Genomic DNA, 21,574 nt, shown 5'->3' with positions numbered 1-21,574 from the left:
GTGTATTCTCAGGCACACACTTGTTTTTCTGTCAGGGTTCCAACTCTCTTAGCCTTTCTGGATTCCTCCAGGCCCACAAGGCAGTGGGGGCAAACACTTTTTTGGCAGTGTTTATTCGCCATGTGGTATTTGCTAAGTATGTCCATGCCACTGGACACCTTCCCACAACCTGATAGCCTTGCCATCTCGGTCCAGGACTGCTTATTTGGGTTTCCCCTTATTCACAGCTTCCCCTCATATCTGAGGGGCACTATCTGCCACCTGTGACCCATCCAGTAGCTGAGACTCACCCAGCCAGAGACAGGAAACTGCGATGAGTGATGATGATGTATACACAAAAATTGTGTAACATTTTTACACTGTTAACTCCATGAAATTTCAATGTAATATGCAAAATCACTGCATGTATTTAAATTAGTCTATTCCATAAAACTTGTATGTCATAATTCTTGCTGGAAGAATATATTATATTTTTTTTTCATTTAGGTTTTAATTGAAGTAAAAGCTGCAGGAATTAACCCAGTGGATACTTACATTCGAGAAGGGGCATATGCCATTCTACCTGAACTGCCAGCCATCATAGGCAAGGATGCAGCTGGTATAGTATCCAGTGTTGGAAGTGATGTTAAAAACATCAAGGTACGAACTGGTACTCTAGATGTGGAATGTTCTTAGTAGTAGTTTTTGTAATACTCATATTTAATGTATGTTTTTTAGAGCTGGTGCAATTGCATTAACATTGTAGTAACTGAAAGTTGTTAAAATTGTAAATGTTTGTGTGTACACATATTCAGTTGCAAGTATATCATTATTAAAATATTCAGATATTAATATTTGAGATAATGAAAATATTTAGAAAGCTATTATTTATTGATGGATATGCGTGCCGGTTGAAATTACTGTTATTCATGATGTTTTGCTGGTAAGAAAGGGTTGTAAAATAAGAAAGAGTCGTGAAGAAGGCTAACCACTCCAGTGATTGAGGGAATTAAAGATACTCTATATATTTCTTGTTCTTTGGTCCTCTCGTAACATGCTAATTTCTCTATACCAGAGTTTTACTAATTCATTGGAGTGTCACCTTGTAAACCTCTCATTTTTAGGAAATCTCTTCTAAACAAGTTTCTTAATTCATAAATTTGTACTTGTACTTACATTGTGCAGTAATGTGTAAATAATTGTATGGAATCCTTAACATAATAATCAACTAAATATTTAGTAATATATAAATAATAGCTCAAATTATTCATTTACATATTTTTGCAATTTGCAAATTTATTCTAACTTCATGAAGAAGAAGATAGTAGAGAAATATCTTGTATTTGTGCAGTGCATACCTGACTACATAAAAGTCAAATTGTGAAAGTGGTTTTTATCCTAGCAAAGTTTCATTCTTGTACCCCAGAACTTTTTCAAGGTGGCACTACAAAGTATGTAATGTATATGTGTGTGTCCATTTGAAAAAGACTAAAGAACTAGAATGCTGCATTTCTAGAAGTCTAGAAGCCACTTTTGAACCAATATTTTTGTATTTGTAATGTACAGCAATGGTTATGCAAAAATACTAAATTATACATACTTCTTCAGGCAGGAGATAGAGTATTCTGTGGAATGAGCAAGCAAGGAACATATGCTGAATATGCTCTTTGTGGTCAAGAGACTGTTTTCGCATTGCCGGAAAAGCTGACGTTTAGCCAAGGGGCTGCATTATATGTGCCATATTTCACAGCATACAGAGCACTAGTAACCAAGTAAGTGTCAAATTTCCTAGGTAACATGTTTATTTGGTAAAGGAAAATTGGGTTTTTGGACTATAGGGTTATAGCCTAATCTTTATTGAACAAAACGAGGTATCATTTGCAACTCTAGCATTCATAGTTTCCAAGGTAAAAAATATTATTCAAATCTTGGCAAATTTCAAATTTCTCGCTCGAAAATGCTCCCGGCATTAAGGCATACACTAGGGAAATCGGCCCCGGTGTTTAAGGTTAATAAGAAATAGACATCATCCCTGTACAAATAAATGTAGAATATCATTCTAAGAGATTTATTTTCTTCCTAGAAAATTTCTGATGTAAATGTTTGATTGCATGTTGTATAAAATAAACAGATGAGAACATACATAGCAGTAACAAGTTTGTGCATAATTTAATGTTATGTTGATTTTTAATACTGAATAAAAAATTTAACCCATTGCATAATGTTTTTTGCAAAATATTTTTTCTTTTGTGGGGGAGATAATTTTGTACGTATGTAAATGTGAACCAAGTATCTCAGGAATAATAGTAATGTCAAAATAATTATATTAAATCAAGTTAATACTAATTACAATATATAAATTAATATTATATTATTATTACATTAATTGGTAAAAAAAACTGTAAAAGAATAGAGATATTACAGTGCATATTCATTATGTAGCTTACGTGTAGTTAAAAGCTGAATAATTTACATATAACAAGTACCCTAGCAATGAAGTTAATGTCAAATTGATTAAGTATTGAATAACAAAAATGATGTTAGATGCAGTTGGAGAAAAGTAAAATTTCTGATTAATATTTTATGCATGTTTATGTGAGTGGTAATGTGCATAAATCTTCTTTGTAATGTCATTCAAAGCCATGTGATCCCAATATAATCCTTGCCTTCCAATAAGTTCAGAGGAAATTAATAATCATCTATTACACAACAAATGCTAAACGAGTATATTTTCATTATTTAATTGTAGTGCTTGGTAAGTCTTTCGGGTGAGTGGGAGCCTCAGCTACTGGATGGGTCACAGGTGGCGGATAGTGAAACCTCCCTCAGATATGAGGTGGAGCTGCGAATAAGGGAAAACTGAAATAAACAGTACCGGACAGAAGCGGCAAGGCTATCATGGTGTGGAGGGTGTCCAGTGGCATGGACATACTCAGCGAATACCACAGATACCCATTGACAGCCTTGTGTCATGACAAATAAACACTGCCATAAAGTGTTTGCCCCCACTACCTTGTGGACCTGGAGGGATCCAGAAAGGCTAAGGGAGTTGGAACCCTGACAGAAGAACAAGGGTGTACCTGAGAGACAGGTGGCAACCCCACCACTCAGGTGTAGGCAGTTACAGGCCCAATTAGTTGACAGCCGAAAGCATAAACAATTCTAGATAAGAAAGAAGCAAGACGGACTGGAAATTGGAGATGATATGGGCTACCAATAGGGACATTGAATATTGGAACACTGACAAGAAGAACTGAAGAAATTGTGGATCTAATGGAGAGAAGAGGGATTGACATCTTTGGAATGAGGTTAGGAAGGAAGAGGAGAAATGAAATTGAGGAAAGACTATAAACTGTACTGGGCAGGGACGAAGTGGGGTTGGATTTGTAGTCACAAGTGGAATAAGTGAGGATGTAGGAAGGGTAAATGACAGAATTATGAAACTAAAAATTAATGTAAGAGGAAAAGTAATAGAAATAATTCAAGTGTATGCCCCACAAACAGGATGTACAAGGTAGGAGAAAGAAGAATTTGAAGACACGTAGGAAAGGAATTGCAAATTGTGATGGGTGATTTTAATGCACAAGTGGGAAGAGACAGGAAAGAGTATACAGAAGTACTTGGAGCAGATGGATGGTGACAGAGGAATGAGGAGGGAAAGAGGCTACTGGACTTTCGTAAGAGAAAGTGACTGTTAGTACGTAGGTAATAGCTGGTTTAAGAAGAAATATGACAGCCATAAGATTACAAGATACAGTTGGAATTATGAACAAAAGTCTGTAATAAATTATGTATTGGTAAACAAGGAAGTAAAGAAGATAATGAACAACATTAAGGTAATACCCAGTGAGAACTTAGTGACCACAGGCTACTAGGAGGAGATGGAAAATATAGAGGGGACGAACAAGAGAGAAGGATATGAGTGTGGAAATTGAAGGATAGGATGATAAAAGAGAAATATCAAGAAATATTGTGAACAAAAGTGCCAAGAGATAAACCCAATGGAGTAGACACAGAATTAGTATAGGCAGCTGAAAAGTTACGTGGAAGGACAACAAAGAAGAAAGAAACACCATGTTGGAATGAAGGAACTAGAGAGGCAGTGAAAAACAAAAATGATGCATTTAGAAAATGGTTTAAAGTTAAATCACAAAATGCACGAAAAGAGTATGTGGAAAAGAAGAAAGAGGCAAGAACAGTAGTAAAGGAGGAAAGAAGAAAGTGGATGGAAGAATGGATTAAAGTGCTAGAAGATGATGTAGATGGGAACAAGAAAGTATTGTATGGATTAGTGAGAGAAAGGCAAAGAGAAAGATGAGACATATGTAAGCTAAGGGATGAAAGGGGAAACATTGTAGAAGAGGATGAAGAAATAATTAGAATGTGGAGAAATTGCTTAACGTGAAAAAAGGAAATCAACATGAAAAAGTTTAGGAAGCTCTGAAGAGAGGTATTGTAGAGCACCTGGAGTAGATGAAGTGCTAGTGGAAATGATACTAGGAGCAGGAGTGATTGGTGTGCAGTGGCTGTACAAAGTGTTGAAAACAGTGTGGTAAGAGACAGAAGTGCCAAGAGATTGAACAATGGGACTAATAGTTCCCATATTCAAGAAGGGTGACAGAAAGGAATGTAAAAACTACAGAGGAATAACACTTATGTGCCACTCAGCAAAGGCGTATGAGAAAATATTAGAGTAAAGAATAAAGGAAGTAGCAAAGCTGAACATGAGAGAGGAACAGTATGGATTTAGAAGAGGCAGATCAACAGTAGATCTGATATTTCCCATGAGGCAAATGCAGGAAAGGCACTACGAGTATGGAAATGATTTGATTATGCAGTCCTAGATATAGAAAGGGCATACAATAGCATGGAGAGAACAAAGATTTAGAAGGTTCTAAGAGAGAAAGGAGTCAACGATGAGATAGTATGTTGAGTGCAGAGCACATTCAAGGCCAACCAGAGCTGTGTGAAGACACCAGTGGGAAGAACGGAGTGGTTCAGTATAAGTAATAGACTAAGACAGGGAAGTGCTCTTTCCCCACTGCTCTTCATCATTAGAATGTATGCAATTAACGAAGAGGTGGTGAAGGAGAGGAAGAGATGAGGGCCCTGTTGTTTGCTGATGACTTAGTAATATGGGTGAACAGTTAAGACGAAGTACAGACACAGCTTGATAGTTGGAATGAGGAAATCAGAAGAGCAGGAATGAAATTCAGTGTAGAAAAGAGCGAGGTGCTAATTACAACAAGAAACAGAGCCAGAAATGATCCAAGAATAAAGATGATGACTTGGTAAGTTTTTTGGGGGGTGTCCATACCCCCCTAATACATCCTTGGTTATATTGTGTATTTATGGCCAATTTGCACCTTCCATATATGCTCCCATACTTGTTTTTATGTTTGTCCCTAGGTTGAAAAATATACAGTGCCTGAAGATCTATGGAATATAGCGGTAACAATTGGCAATATACAGTATTTCTTCAAATCATATCATAACACTCATTTCGATTTAGATATATTCGTTATAAATTATTTGCAGAAGAAGTTAAAACTTGGCCGTTACTCAGAATATCCCCATCTCAGTGTGACCTGTCCTCCTACCCTGAAGTGTGTGTGTAGACCCATGTAGCCACTGACTTCAACAAGTAAAAAAGTTACCCTTCAGTACCAAATAAAGTGGCTGAAGGTATGTGTGTTTGTGTGCCCGGTTTCCCTTCTAAAATAAACTATTGAAATAATGTAAAGATAGCACAAGTGTGTGTATTATAAGATAGAAAGTTAAGATCGCCGTCTGTTCATAGTATTAGGATAGCTCTCCCAGCCGCTCCCTTAGAGAGAAAGGTGCCTCTTCACATCGCAGTACTCTGCCAAACATCTGAGTACCGTAAGAACTTCTTTGTATTTTTTTTTAAATAATCGCCAGACAAAGGGTGATGTACCGAACTTTTCAAAATATTGCTCGTAAACAGAGGAGTTATTCACAACACTCGACTCAAATTGCTCTAACAAAGTGGCAGCTTACAAAGATAATTGTTAGTGTTTGTGCAGACAAAAAGAAATCTGAATAATAAAATTTCTGGATCCAGATTCCGGATATTATTAGCCATTCCTAATAGAAATGTGAAAGTTGTAAATGTTCAACAATTTGTTAACCACCCTACTATTTCAGCTTGTTTTTAGATGCATACTTGCTGGTTAATGACATTTGATATGTTCTCTATCTTAGATGTCATGTCAAAGCAGGGGAAATACTTCTAGTACATGGTGCTAGTGGTGCGGTAGGAATAGCAGCAGTTCAGCTAGGAAAGTTGTTTGGTATGTATTCTCTACATATAATACAATTTTGTTTATAAAGTGATTTGATTTGTGTTATTTAGTCTCACTTTTCTGCCACTTTTGTGTAATCACGACAGTGAGAATGAATAATGATTTGATGAAGGAATGCTCACAAAGAACATCCATGCCCAGGCTAGGATTTGAACACGGGACCCCTGAAATAGTTGTGCTGTGCTAACCAATGAGGTTGGCATTTATAACATGAAAACTCACAGATATTCATACCAGGTTTTCTATTCAAATCAACTCACTATTAATTTTTTCATGCAGTTTTGGATCTCGATTGAATTTGGTAGCCTCATCATCCATGTACACCTGATGGGCTGCAAAATTGATCGCAATCATAAAACTGCTCAGAAAAATGAATAGTGAGTTGATTCAGAAAGATTACTTCTCTCCATGTAACCGCCAAATGGATATCTTTAGTTACCAGATTTTCTGCATTCTTTTCTTCTGTATGGAGTGAAGTGGCAATAAAATTTAATTTATATTGTCTCAATGGACAAGGCTTAATAATCAGAAAAACTCATAAATGTCTGGTACAATGTTCATGTTATATATAAATTTTGCTTCACTCTGTAAAGGTTTTGATTGAATTGATTGATTGAATTGTTGTTTTAAGTCCATTTTATGCACAGAAATGCTAATTGGGAATGAACCTACAGTTCAAAGTGGGATCCAAACCACTGTGCCTCCAGTGGGTATTGATCCCAGGACCCCTTGATTTCAAGGTGACGGCGCTGCCACTACTCCATCGGCGAGGCCTGTAAAAGTTTTGATTTTTTAGGATAACTGTTTCGGAAAAAAAAAAAAAACTCTGGTACTAGATTGCTTGTTTAGTAGCAGTGGTTCTCAGGTTTTGTGAGCCTGCAGCCCGGTAAATTTGTTTTTTAAAAGCTGATACCCAATCTCCCAACAATTTTGCTCATAAAACTTTCTCTATTTTTTTCTTTTTTAACTTTATGCGTTAATTAATATGTGCCCTTAAAATTTAATATTAATAAGTAAATTATGGCATAATTATAGAGAGTATTAATTCAATTGTGTCTAGGCATGTTGACATATTTTTAATTTCTTCTGGCCAGGATCATTAATTTGGTAATTGCTGATGTTCATTGGCATTTTCAATTTCAGACACCAAAAAATTCCTATCGTGCTGCGACGCCAAGGGTCCCGGGTTCGAATCCCGGTCGGGCTTGGTTGTTTGTGAATGTCCATTCATCAATTTCATCATTTCATCACTCATCCCCATCTTTGCAAATTAGCCGAGAGGCACAGAACGCGAAGTAAAATAAACTAAATCAAATCAATCAAATCAAAAACCAAAAAATTCCAATTAATCAGAATATTTCCACTTCAATTGTATTTGTTAATGAAAATTGCACAAACTAAATTGACCAAATTTGGAGGGGGGAGCAACGCAGTCGCCTGTTAAATCGTTTGATTGCTCACCACCACTGTCAAGAAAGCATTTGTTGTTATCGCAGTGGAAACCCGCTATCTTTCCAGGTGGTTGCCAGCTCAGTTTGCAACTTGCTTCACCCTTCCGGCCCTAACTCGATAACAACCCCATGGTTGTAATTCAAATTTGTAGTCTGCACAGGTGACTGTCCTCTCTCAGCAGCTTTTATTTCTCATCAGCACTGGCTAGAAAGAATTTCCTGTTTATTGCTGGTGAACGAAAGGCCATCTTTCCAAGTGGTGGCCAGATCGGACTGCAAGCCACAAACTTCGAACCTCTTGCAGCCTGGTACTGTCGTTGAAAAACTCTTGTTTTATTTATAGTATACTACAGTACCTATTCCAAGACAATTTTTTTCCTTTTCTGTTACTGTTGGCAATATTTGAAAAACAAAGAAAGGATATTTATTTTAGTAACTAAGCAATCATGGGTTTCCCTGCAGACATCTTAATTGCTTTCAAAGCAACTGCAATTGTAGATGATTAGTGTTAACACACCATTTTTTTTACCCATACTTATGATTTCATGTCATGTGACAGTTGTATATGAAAGCATTACTTCTCTAAAGTGTTTGTTGCATTTCAGGACTTAAGGTTATTGGTACTGCTGGTACACAGGAAGGAATGGATCTAGTCAAGAGTTTGGGAGCTGACGATGTTTTCAATCACAGGTCAGTCTGTTGCTCGTTATGATGTAAAGGACTGTTCACAGTTCACCATTTTCGAAAAAAAAAAAATAGTGACTACTGGCAAGGGTAAGGCAGGCATAGCTTCTTGACTTCAATACAGGAATGGTCAAATCCAGATGAAATTTTATCCAGATATCCAAATGTGTGCATTATCTGGGCAGTTTTATCATTTATCCATTGTACGGCTGTCCACATATTCTTTTATTCACCCTTTTTTATTTCACTGTTCAGATTTTCTACAAATTCTTCATCATACCAGTTCTGTCTGGATATTCGTTGCATCCGGAATGGATATCGCATAATTTAGAATCCGGATTTGTGGCATCCCTACTTCAATAACTTCACAACAGACATCAGTATAATTTTCATGAGTTACAAGTAGTAAACAGCAACTGATGACTGAAAAGAAAGAGGACAAGAAAATACAATATGACCGTGGTCATGGTGGAATGAAAAACAGTTGGATGCATGCGCATGGCTCTCAGCCATACGTTACAGCTCTGACGGCATCTGAGTAACCACAGCCAGAAGAGGGGGTGCATTTCAGAGGGTGAGAAGTGGAGTTTCCAGTTTTGTTCTTTTCTGTAGACCATTGAACTTTGAAGTTAGTGTTTTTTTTTTTGTGATTTTTTTTTTTTTTTAGTGAGAAGAATCAAGTGCATTGCGAAAGAAAATATGTCTAACTGTGCTATTTATGGCTTTAGCAATCATTACAAAAAGACGAAAGAAACAAATGTCTAGTATTTTCAATTTCCTGTTAAAGAAGAATTTTGTCACAAATGGGTATTGACTTGCAGGTGGAAGGACAAAATAAGCCTTTTTACGTCTATATCTTTATTATCCGTAACTATGGTTCTGTATCTCACTGGTATGCGGGAGACCCGGGTTCGATTCCCGGCCAGGTGGGTGATTTAAGTTCAGAATATTTCCGGCCTTGTCCCCGCATAAAGCAGCTCTGGAGCTCACCTAGCCTTAAATCAATGGGTACTTGGAGGCAACCATGGGGGTAAAGGTGGCCGGAGCATAGTACTGAGCGCACAACCTCCAAAATGGTCGAGATCGAGAATGTTGGTTCCTACCCCCACATACTCTAAAATGTGCCTTCATGGTACGGTACTATATGCATGGGGAACTTAGATTTGAGGCACGGAAGAACATATAACACGTAAAGCCTCATTAATAACCCTATAGATGCACATATGTACACATACATATACATAAATATACGGTCCGTGTACCTTAGTGCAAGTTGTTATGGCTCGCAGTTTGTTTGCAAAATGGAAACTATGTATGAAAACACACAGAAAATGAGGAGGTTAGTGAGGACTATGAAGCATGTGGCGTCACTGAAAATTTCGGAGGAAGCTCTCAAATACGTTGCAGGGTTTGTTGCTCACCTTTTTAGCCAACAGTATAGCGACCTAGGTTTTTATGTGGCTCCAAATGTGAATTGTGGGTAAGCTGAAGGAAACTGGGTGCAATTTGACAGATGCAAGTCAGCATTTCTTTTCCGCTATAAAGGTAGCAGAAAATTTCTTCATGAACTTTCATGGAGATTTCTTTTGTTCTGGTAATGGAATTATTACAAATTTGGCCCAGATTGTTTACAAAGAAATTCAACAGTCTGTGCCACTGGAAGTTCATCAAAACTCGAATATACATCAGGATAAAAGAAGTAAACAAAGAGTTGTGAAGTATAGACACTGCAGAGAAAAGAAAATTAATGAAAATATTTTTAAAAAACTGATATGATACTGTACATATTTTCTTCCTTTGTAAATAATGTTAAAAGGACTCGAATGTTGTTTTGTACCATTAAAGATTTGTAAAAGCTTGCCAATTTTCCATAAAATTCCTGCACTTCATGTGTTCGAACAAGCAGCAAATGTAACAATAACAAATTATTCAGAAAAGTAAATTTAAAAGCTTAATTTTCCATTTACATATTTGCATTTCCATTGTAATTTCTAATAGTTTTACCTTTCGAATCTACTCACGTAGTCGCATTAAGGTACTGAATATTTTGGGGGAAACTGAAGCTGGGGACTATTTTACCTGTAGCAAACACTTGTAAAAATATCAAGTAGGAATGAATTGTAATAGAATGCACAGAAGAAAGCTATAAACTAGGTTCATGCGAACCAGTAAGGCTGAGAAGAGATTTATTACTAATCGAAACTTTTCCATAGCATACTATTTGATATTTGCAAGATACCCACATTCTTAACTATTCCCTTACATTTTTTTCTCAATTTTTTGGCCTGTGCCTTTGGGGGCTAGAACCCGGTCACGTCTTCCGTTCGGTATGGTTATTTCCGCCTGTTTTGAAGTTATATTGAGTCTGTAGTTGAAATGATTTGTTTCACGAAGAATGCTTCACTGCAGAGTCAGCGGTAGTCCTCTCCTCAGATGACGTCTTGTACCGGAAGGGAGAGTTTTCAGCATCTGCTTGCATCCACCTCTTTAGTCTTTCCACCATGGACCATGGTATAGAGAGCATAGTTCAGCAAGAACATATATACACAAACCATGGTAGGGAAAGTGTTAAGGGTGGCGTCACTTGATTATTGTGGTATATACTACCTTATACGTGGTGCAATGCTAGGACCTAAATTCTTGAAGTTTTTGCTGCAGTTGTATAGTAGTAAGAAAGATGTTGTGTTGAGTATTTTCCCATTTGCTTTCAAATTTGACATTTAATAACTTATCTGACTTTTTTCCCTTAAGTGTGTATTTGTGTGAAAGAGAAAAACTAATTGTGTGTTCCAAATTCCAGAGAGAAAGGATATCTGAACAATGCAGTTGCTGCAACAGGGGGCCATGGGTTTGATGTTATCCTTGAAAATTTGGCAAATGTTAATCTAGGGAAGGACCTCAATGTGTTGAGTCAAAATGCCAGAGTTGTGGTAAGTCATTTGTTTTTTTGGGAATTATTTTTTTTAGACTGACTCTGGTTGAGTTAACACTATTACTATTTTATGAGAATTATCAGTTTTTTAGTGTTGTGCATTACAGGACAAAACTAAATAATTGTTTTTTGTTACCTTTTAATCACTACTTCTGTACTGTTAACAATAAAATGTAAAAGTTGCACTGTACATGTGCAATGAAATGTGTTTTAGTATTCAGAAAGAGACTGTTACTGAACCCATATTCGCATTATCATGCCTTGTAGTGTATGTTAGCCAATTGTGTATACATGGAGAGGAAAAAAACCTTACCTGTTTCATATTTTATTTGACACACATGGTTGGAAAGAACATTTCTGTCATACTAGTCTGAAAATCCTGGAAAAGTTGGGGAATTTATTTTTTGTGGAAATGTCAGGCAAATTTGCTCTCATTCTGGAATGATAATTTTTTTCAATAAAAATAGACTTTGGAACAAAAGAAACAAGACGAGCAAGAAATTTTAAATTTGGTGTGGACACACTACACTTCAGTTTGATGTAGTGAGTACATCTGGTAGTTTTTCCCCATGACGCCACAGTCATGAAGGCCAGGGTCTACCTACAGACTGCCTGCCTCATTCCCACATGACTCAGCAAATCGTACCAGTTATGGGGTGACATGTGGTCAACATGACGAACCCTCAGTCATCGTCGTAGCTTCCATGACTGGGTTACGCTACTCATTTGTATCTCCCAAATTTCTTCACAATGTTGGGCCACCACTCCCATACACTGGCCGAAATCTCTGGAGAAAAGTTGTTACACTTCTTCCCCTCCAGTAGACTCAAACTAGCCTGTGTCCCGTAGTTTGAGCCCAGAACCGATGCCTTAGAACACACGGCCACACTGATAGTTACAGTAGACATTATTTTTATTACCTAGATACATCTAAAGATATCTGCTTGGCGTTTACTTGGAGACAGGTAATTTACTCTGATAAGATTACTTTTCATTTTTCGTGTACACGCCTGATTAAGCCACCAGACAGGTGACGAAATCGATTGTGAAGAAAATTTGCACGGCGAAATGAAAAGTAAGCTTATCCGAGTAAATTAGATACTTAATGTAAAGAGGTCCTGTTTTGAGCTATTGTGCTATAGAGAAATCTACTACAATAAGTGGATATTTGCTTGTTGCAGTTTTTTGAGGATATTTGGTAGTGTAGTTATTAAGATTAATTCGAATGTTATGAGTCACTATATGTATTATTTATGCTATAATTGGTGTGATTTCTTAGAAAATAGAATTCTTTGTTAGTCATTAGTTAATACATAATAAGTGTCACATAAAAGCTCACACCTGACATTTTATTATTTCCTTTTCCCCAGCCAAGTCAGTTATGATTAATTTTCCTTCTCGTTATTACCTTTACATGTGAAGTCAAGGTTCTAAGTGTGTGTGTTTATCTAAAATATAATAACTGTCTTCTGGACATTTTCACATGCACTAATTTCTCTGGGTGTGTAAAATTTCTAGTGGTCTGGAAGAGTCTGAGAATTTTGTTTCTTACAAAATTGTAGATAACCAGCCTGTAATGGTATCTTATAATGTTGTTTATTGTGTATGCTGGCTTTTTCCTAGCATAGGAAGAGCATTATATGGCATGGTATGCCAGAGACCTGGGTTCGAGTCCTGGTTGAGCCTGCATGTACGTAGTACATCTCTTGTGTGTCCCTAATCTTTAAGCATTTTATGTTGTTTGATTAGTCACACGAGCCAAAAGTAATGATTAATGAAAAACTGAAGAACGAATATTTGCTGGATTTCACACTCCATGATTGATAACTTCAGTGGAATCTCACACATTTTTTTCAGGGGATTACCGCTAATCTAGGAAAATTAATGTTTAATGTGGGAAAATGTAGAATCTGGGAACACATATTTGAGGTTCCACTGAAGTAGTAACGTATTTACATGTGTATGACATGCGCTTCTTTCTAAAATTTGTGCCCGAAAAAACTGCTAACATGAAACTATGCATGTTTTCATTTTGATTCTGCACATAACACCTGTAGTCGCAAATACAAATTTCACTCAAGTTTGTCAATGTTTGTAAACAACTTCGTTAAAAATTGCTTCCGCAGTGCAAATCTTTTTCTGTCCGGTGTATCTAACTTCTTTGTAATTTTGTATGCATGTAGGTTTATTGAGGCAGCCAGGTTTGGTATCTTTAGCAGTAATGATTAAAGATAAACATATATAAAAGTGAAATGGCTATTTCTCCATGTTTTTTCACCTTTTGGAATGTTCTGTATCACGGGGCAAAGCTCTGTCATTCTGGTAGAGATCAAGTGTGCACCTCCTCCCATGGGAGCCGTATCGTCAGTATTTGTTGCATGAGAAATATTGGATAATAACTTTAACTCAAAAATTGTTTTTGCATTATAAACTGTCGCAAATATGCTAGTGACACATGATCACTCTGTATAGCAGGTGTAAATATAAATTATGCCCATAGGTGTTTCAATGTTCGCAGGATAACATCGTAAGCAACTTCATTAAAAATTGCTTCCATGGTGTAAACTTTACTGTCAGGTCTTTCTACCTTCTGCTGCTCCACTTCTAGACATTTGCCTTACTACCCTGGGAAAGCATGCTTCTTGGATGGAGCTGTCTTCAGCCTTTTCCTCTTGCTTCCGCCATTCTCATACACTTGCCATTTTCCTGTGTTTACCGCAGAACTTGCAATTTGAAAGCTACAGAATAAACAAGGTGGTTGCAAAATTGAAAGGTTTCAGATGCTAAACATATAGGGGTTGAGTGGGTTGGTGACTCATTGCATACACAAGATGATATTCTGTCTTCATCCACACAGCAAAGGTGACTCATTGCATACAACCTTCAACTAAAAGTCATATCTGAAACCTGAATTGTGCTACACCTTATATGTAAAGTGTAAGGGAGAATTCACACCGAAGTGACACATGCTACTTGGAACAAGTCAATCTGCATAATTTTTTCACACTGTATCGGCATAACAGGTTGCACATGCCTGCTTTTGATTGGTGGACACATGCCACTTCAGTGCAAATTCTCCCTAATTTTTTGTCGCTTTTTCTATCAAAACCAGGGTGCACGTTATACACGAACACAAGTTATATGTGCCTAAATATGGCATTATGTGGATTCCCTACAGTATCCCCAGAACTAACTTCACCATTCCTTGAACCACTTCCTTGCTTTGAAGACAGACTGCTTGTCGTGCTCTCCTTTGACAAATGTTCAAAAACTTGTGGGTAACAACACAGAACAGAAATAAATATCCTTTAAAATAGAAGTGATCAACATGTATGCATTCATGGCTTGCCGTACCTGAGAGCATGATTTTTTGCTGGAGCTGTTACACATGTGACAAGCATCAGAATAGCCCACAAACCTTTCAAAGTCTGAAGTCATTTTAGGTCACCAAACTACTTTTCTGCAAATTTGTTTTAATCTCACTACACCACGGTGTAGACCATGAATTGTTGATGTGTGAAAATGGAATTATACTAACAGACACTTCGACCAAGTTCCTGACTTCATAATAAAATACATATATACGAGGGGAAGTCAAAAAGTATTCACACTTTCGCCATAACTTTCTTTGGGTTGGCCGCACTGCTTTCAGCACAAGCATGCTAAAAGAAGGTGCTCTTGTGGTTACGTGGCTGAGGTTTGATCTTAATTGCTCCATTTTTCTATCTTTTATTACAAAGTAAACATGGCCGCTCCGCTGGCAGAGTGCACCAAGGAAGATCAGAGATCCGATTTCCATAGTCTGACAGTGTGTCAAGGGCTGAAATTCATCGCAGGCTTAAAATCAAATCTCGGTCACGTAACCACAAGAGTACCATCTTTTAGCACGCGAGCGCTGAAGGCAGTGCTGCCAACCTATAGAAAGTTATGGTGAAAGTGTGGATAATTATTTACTCCTATTACCATAACTCATTATCAACGTGGATTTAACAATCTTACATGTAAAAGATACACCTAAACAAAATCCATATTAGTTGCTATGTAGAGACTGTCCAGTTTGCAGTTCACCATGCATAAGAATACAATGTATTTAAATTTCTTATGATGTGTAATGTTGCCACTACGTCTTTATTAAAATGTTGATTATATTACAGGTTGTTGGAAACCGAGGATCAGTGGAAATCAACCCCCGCTCCTTAATGATGACTGAAAGCAGCATTATTGGAGTTGCATTAATGTGTGACAAGCCCGTAAGTAATGGTATTTTAATCTTTGAGGTCAAGTTAATGAAGTATTTCATACCAATATGAGCTTATGTTTTAAAGTACATAACCCCACTCAACAGCAAGTTCATGAGAAGATGACATGCTCATCCACCGAGAGTTCCTCTTAGAATTGGCAAAGTGAATAACTATACAGCTTGCCACATACGATGGCCAGCGGTCGAGCAGGCAGAGTAACACTGCAGGAAATAATCAAACATTGCCAGAATTCCTGATGGCCATGCCTTCGTCAGAAGGAGCTTAATTACAAGGGATGTGGATTGACTGTAGCAGTCGCACGACTCTCCACTAGGTAATGTACATGCATGTTCATTGGCCATTGTATGTTGCAAGTTGTGTAGACAATGAATAAAGACTATTTGAAGGTCTCGGGAGTAAAACATGATCAGTGACATTTTGGTCATTATTGAGTTGCAAAGTAAAAAGAGTCATCCTTCAAGTTTCATGTATAATTGCCATGTCATGCAATTCGCATTGGACTCATTGAAGGCATAAAATTTGTAGCTTCTAATATCCTTTTTCGTTAGTAAACTCAATAATGACCAACATGTCACTTACCATGCTTTTACTCCTGAGCCCTTCAATTAACATAGCATGTTATTTCATTGTTAACACATTTTAGATAAAGGGGGGGGGGGTCTTTTCCTGCATTTCGAAATGAGTGCAAATAGTGTTAGTGCTGACACACTCATAAATTTCTAAAAATGAAACCCAGCTAACTCAATATTCGTATTATCCTTGTTCTGTGAGAATTTGTAATGTAGATATACATATTGTGTGTATATTTTTTTAAAATATTAAAAATATCATATTACATGGACTGATATCAACAAAAGATATGAAATATCGTATTGTTATGTTTTTTTATTATTATTTATAGGAAGAAATTAGAGAGGCTGGGAAGTGCATCTTGAAAGGAATTGAAGACGGTGTTATCAATCCTGTAATAGCACATGAGTATACTCTGGAGGAGGCAGCACAGGCACATCACGACATAATTAATACAAAAGGTGCAAAGGGAAAGTTGGTCTTTAGGATATAGAGCACAGAAATAGAAGGGGAAAAGTGAGTATTCATTAGTGGAATAACATTAACTGTATTTGTGTTGTTTATTTTTGTAAGCATTTGAAAAGTTTGTTCAAGCTGTTAAGTCATATAATCTCTAAAGACAAGAACTTTCCAGATACTTGCTTTTCAAACTTGCCACAAAGTACCATAAATATAATAGCAAGAGAACTAATTGTCGTCGAGAGACGAAGCTTTTTGTTCCCCGGGAGTGTCAGAGCTATTAGCGGATGTGAGTTTTATGCACTTTACCTCCCAATAGCAAAAGCTAAAGGAGGAAGAAGAGGAGACTGAAATTTTACCCAAAAATTCATATTCGACATGTCCCTGTGGTCACCACCAGAATACACCAAAGTGAACAAAGAAATGTAGTATATAGCAGTGATATATTCCTACAACCATACAAAATTCAGTTGAAAATAGGCAGAGAACTTCTTCGGTGAAAATAATACAATGTATAAGGAAAACAGTGCTGCCATCTGACAAAAAAATCTGGAAACAACACTGAATGGACCAAATTTGCAGGGAAACATTCTTCGAGGACACGTAATCCTCACGCCTCAGTTTTGAAAGAAAAAAAAATTAAATATGCAAAAGTTTAGAAAATAGTAATTTTCAGGTAATCTTTACATCTCCCGCTGGACCCTTGTAATCAAAGGATCCCAGGTTCAATACCTGGTGGAGGCACATAGTGGTTAAGATCCCACTTTACACTGTAGGTCCAGTTCCAACCAGTGCTGATTAGCCCATCTGTTCATAAAGTGGACTTAAAACATCAAACCAATCATGTTAAGAAAGTGAATAATAATTTGTTTTTTTGTGGAATATCTGTGATTTTATATCGGATGAGTTGAGTATTGTTATTAGTGTCATTATAGAAGCAGTGAAAACCATAGGGACTGGTGCTTCAAAATTTGTAAATTCACCAAAAATTATGAAATTTTTTACCCACTTAATATTCCAGTTCATGTTCGTTATACCAACTTTTTTTTTAATGTGAAATTTTATTATGATTTTGTTGTAATTGTAAAACTATATTTTCTTTAATCAAAAATATTTCATATATTTCCAGGTTTAGCTCTCAGGATGTTGGGGAAAATCATGCCTTTATTTCTAAGTATGTAATAGCAGTGGGATCACGTACCCTTACTGTACATGTGGAAGATAATCGCTTCTAGTGGGTTTATTTGCATTTTCTTCAATATGGGAGATTGAATTGATATTACAAAATGAGAGAAGAAATTATATTGTTTAATTTGTGGAGGAAAAAATCAATGTTGTATTTCCTAAGTATTGTGGATTCCTTGCTCATCCGTTAGACGTCAGTTTTGTTTCCTTTATGCATGCTGTTCAATTTACTACTTAAAACTACTCTAGAGTCACTAATTGAATTTAATGATAAGTAAGTGTGCTGCTGGTGTGGGTGTGATATTGATTTGGTTCTATATATTGTAATGTATGTGAAATGTATCGAGGGAGAAAAATCCTGCCTTGCCCACATGCATATAAACTGTCAGAGAGAGTAGATTTGTTATTTTCACAAAAAGCGGGGCAATATTCAGATTTTGCAATGATATTTAATTCAAAAGATTATATTTATTTACGAAAATATTTCATATATTGCCAGGTTTAGCTCTCAGTACAAAATTTGTGAGACTTGTTCAATATTCATGTTTAACAATATTAATACTATGTCATCTTATCAGAAACTTCTAGTCTGAACTCAAACATTCATTTGGATGTAATTTTGTTTGATGTATAATTCTTACATGTTTTCAGCATGGCATAAATGCAGAAATATATTTTTTTTATTTACTTGATATTTCTCCAGTATTTAACCACTGATAGCAGTTGATATACAGCTTTGACCATTACATTATACAAATCATCATTTTGTGTAGTAATAGAGCATGTTTCAAACCTTAGACCATTTTCGCTAATGTAAATTGGCCTCTTGCTCTTTATAAAATCAGGTAATTTTGTAATTTTCAAATCTTCAGTTAAGAGAGCTGTTGGGTGGAGACAGTGGTCTTGGAACGTGCAGTAGTAATCGATATCGGGTGAATGATTCTATCAAAATCGTGGGAAATAGAATTTAGTGATTTATAAACTTGTGTACATGTTATGAAACAAGCACTTTATATTTCCTCCTCCTTCCTTTTATCAACTACAACGTAAAGAATATAGGAAACACTCTCAAGACAGCAGTGTTCTGTCACAGATAAATTGAAATCAAGTCCTGCAAAACATATTTCTCTGTAATGGACAAATCAATTTTGGTGCAAGAGTTCTCAGTTAAACGTAGCAATTTTTCTGTCTTGGGGATGTTCACGTGCTATTATAGTTTGCAGGAGATCCATAGCGAAGTGATTCTGACCACTTCTCATTTTTGCGCTAGAATTTTACTTATAGTCTAGAGGTGTCACAGATATGTGGTCTGTTAGGAAAGTGATGAGACTGATTTTCTGTAAACGATGAATTTTATTATTTTTACAAATCAAGGTTATCCCCTTCAAGATAGTTCCCTTGGGCAGCTACACAGCGATGGAGGCATTGTTTCCATTGTTCGTAGCAGTGCTGGAAGGCTTCTGCTGGAATACCTTTTAGCTCGTCGGTTACGCTCTTCTGGATATTATCCAAAGTATCAAAATGGCATCCTTTCAAGTGGTTTTTGAGCAAGGGAAATAAAAAAAGTCACAGGGACTGAGATCCGGCAAATAAGGGGGCTGAGGAATCACAGGAATGCTGTTTTTGCCAAGAATTCATTAATGGCGACTGCCGTGTGACATGCTGCATTGTCGTGGTGCAGCATCCATGATTCATCACCTGTCTCAAGGCGGTCAAAATTTGATGGACAGTAAACACGTTCAAATTTAACTCACTACTGATCATTCTCACCGTCAATCGATGATCTGACCTCACAAGAGACCTCACTCTTTCCACATTGTCATCCGTTTTTGAGGTTGAAGGTCTTCCCACACGAGGTTCGTCTTCCACTTGTTCTCTGCCTTCTAAAAATGACTTCTGCCATCTGAACACTTGTGCCCTAGATAGTGCATGTTCTCAATAAGCCCTTTGTAACTTTTCATAAGTCACAGTAGCAGATTCGCCAAGCTTAACACCAAATTTGATGGGCACAACGTTGTTCAAACTTTTGCCAGTCCATTTTCGTAACGCACCTCACAAACACAACTTCACTTCAGACGCTCTCAACAATCATGTAGCAACTGTAGCAAGTTGAAACTTGTTCTGAGTCAACGGCAAGCGTTCACCTACCTGCCGCGTGAAGGAGGGAGCAGCAGCATTGCCAGTCTCATTACTTTCCTAACAGACCATGTACGTGCAGTTTCTAGCTCAAATCTTAACGCTATACCCTTGTTCAGTCTACAAGCTCTCATTTTCTGGATTGAGGCAAGATTTCCAAATTTTGGCAGGCAAGGGATTTTTTTCCGAATTCTTGCTAGAATCTGAAGTAAGTGTTGACATGCAAGGTTGCCAGTTCATGAGCAAAGATCAATCTTCATATTGGAAACATAGTTCTCTCATCAGTCTTGTCAAAGGCATTGTGTGTGTGGGTGGGGGGGTGGAGACATAAGCATTGTGGCTGGAATTTGGGGTGGAAAGTTACTGAGTGTCCATTTTCAGTTCAGGGGATATGATTACACTCATGGTTATAAGTAAAGTCCTTTCTCAGCATTTTCATACTGAAGTGTTGGTGGATGGTTGCTACCCAGAAACGGTCATTGAACTGGGTATTCTCTCTCCTCCCCACCATATGAAGAAAGCTCTGTCCTTAAGCAGATGCATTCGTGAATACAAAGTTCATAGACATTAGTTCTACTTTGGTCAATATTATGCAGAATGTGCAGCAGCAGTTCATGTATTTGTTGTCTTTCTTGATTTAGGTACCGAAGGTGTAAAAAATAATGTTTTTTTTTATGAAATAGAAGAAAATGATTTAGGTTATTTTTTAATTATTAAAGTTTTATTGTTGTAACAACAGGTGTCCCACTACTTATTAATATCTGTCGATATTTATATGAAAACAGTACTTAAAGACTTAATAGCAAAAGAGCTTAGGATAAGAGAACTTTAAATTAGGTACCACGTCAGCACTTTTTGTAGTGACACTGTCTATAACTACATTACCAACATTATAAACACCAGAAACTACAGTAGATCATAAAAGGTGTTGTTTCTGCAAAGTCTGGACTGAGCAAGTCGCACATAATTTGTACAATAATAAATGTACACTGTATCCCTGTATGTGTATGTGAATACCCTATACTCGGTACATAAAACACTTGATCAATATTTTATTATGTAAGATATTGTGGTGGTGCTAGAAGACAAAACATGGAAGTCATCTCAATTTTTATTTCTAAATTTGTATACTTTTGTCGATGTTGAGAGCAAAACTGATGAATGATGATCATGATTTGGTGATTGTCTTTGTGAAAATGTAAATACAAAAATGTAAACGAAATGTATTTAGTGTGACAATGTGACCATATTGCTACTATAGGCTAAATTTGGTCATCCTGCTGTCTTTTTAAAAGCATGTAAGTACTGTAGGTGGTGGAACAAACATCACTTTCCACAGAATATATTTTATTAAATTTTTTAAACATTCGTAAAGTGACTTTTTTACTTTTGAGAGTAAGCATGTAAGATGTGTAGAAGGTGAGTACAATATGTTTCAGTTGCCTGAGCTTGCTTCATTTTAACCCATCAATACTGGTGACACTCCACTCATTTCAGATGCTATCAACTATACATACACCAAGAACTCAATGAATTTATATTTGGAAGCATAATATCAATATTTTATTGTTAAATTGTAGAGAAGAAATA

General features: G+C 36.7%; 1 protein-coding gene across 2 annotated transcripts in view; it reads left to right on the top strand.

The window, feature by feature from the left end:
• LOC145998884 (zeta-crystallin-like) overlaps positions 1-21,352 on the top strand; it is a 48,797-nt gene extending 27,445 nt beyond the window's left edge. For both annotated transcript variants that reach the window (XM_083135588.1, XM_083135587.1), the window contains exons 3-10: positions 487-639; positions 1,588-1,751; positions 6,205-6,293; positions 8,362-8,446; positions 11,241-11,370; positions 15,527-15,622; positions 16,536-16,720; positions 17,793-21,352. In XM_083135588.1, coding sequence (XP_082991714.1) covers positions 487-639; positions 1,588-1,751; positions 6,205-6,293; positions 8,362-8,446; positions 11,241-11,370; positions 15,527-15,622; positions 16,536-16,697 — 879 coding nt within the window. In that variant the 3' untranslated portion in view covers positions 16,698-16,720; positions 17,793-21,352. The remainder of the gene's footprint in view (positions 1-486; positions 640-1,587; positions 1,752-6,204; positions 6,294-8,361; positions 8,447-11,240; positions 11,371-15,526; positions 15,623-16,535; positions 16,721-17,792) is intronic.
• The last annotated feature ends 222 nt before the right edge of the window (positions 21,353-21,574 follow it).

The sequence above is a fragment of the Lepisma saccharinum genome, chromosome 14 (genome assembly GCF_977018435.1).
Source record: "Lepisma saccharinum chromosome 14, izLepSacc3.1, whole genome shotgun sequence".
NCBI lineage: Eukaryota > Metazoa > Arthropoda > Insecta > Zygentoma > Lepismatidae > Lepisma > Lepisma saccharinum.
Note: the sequence above shows the minus strand (reverse complement) of the source record. Positions and strands in the feature narration are given on the sequence as shown.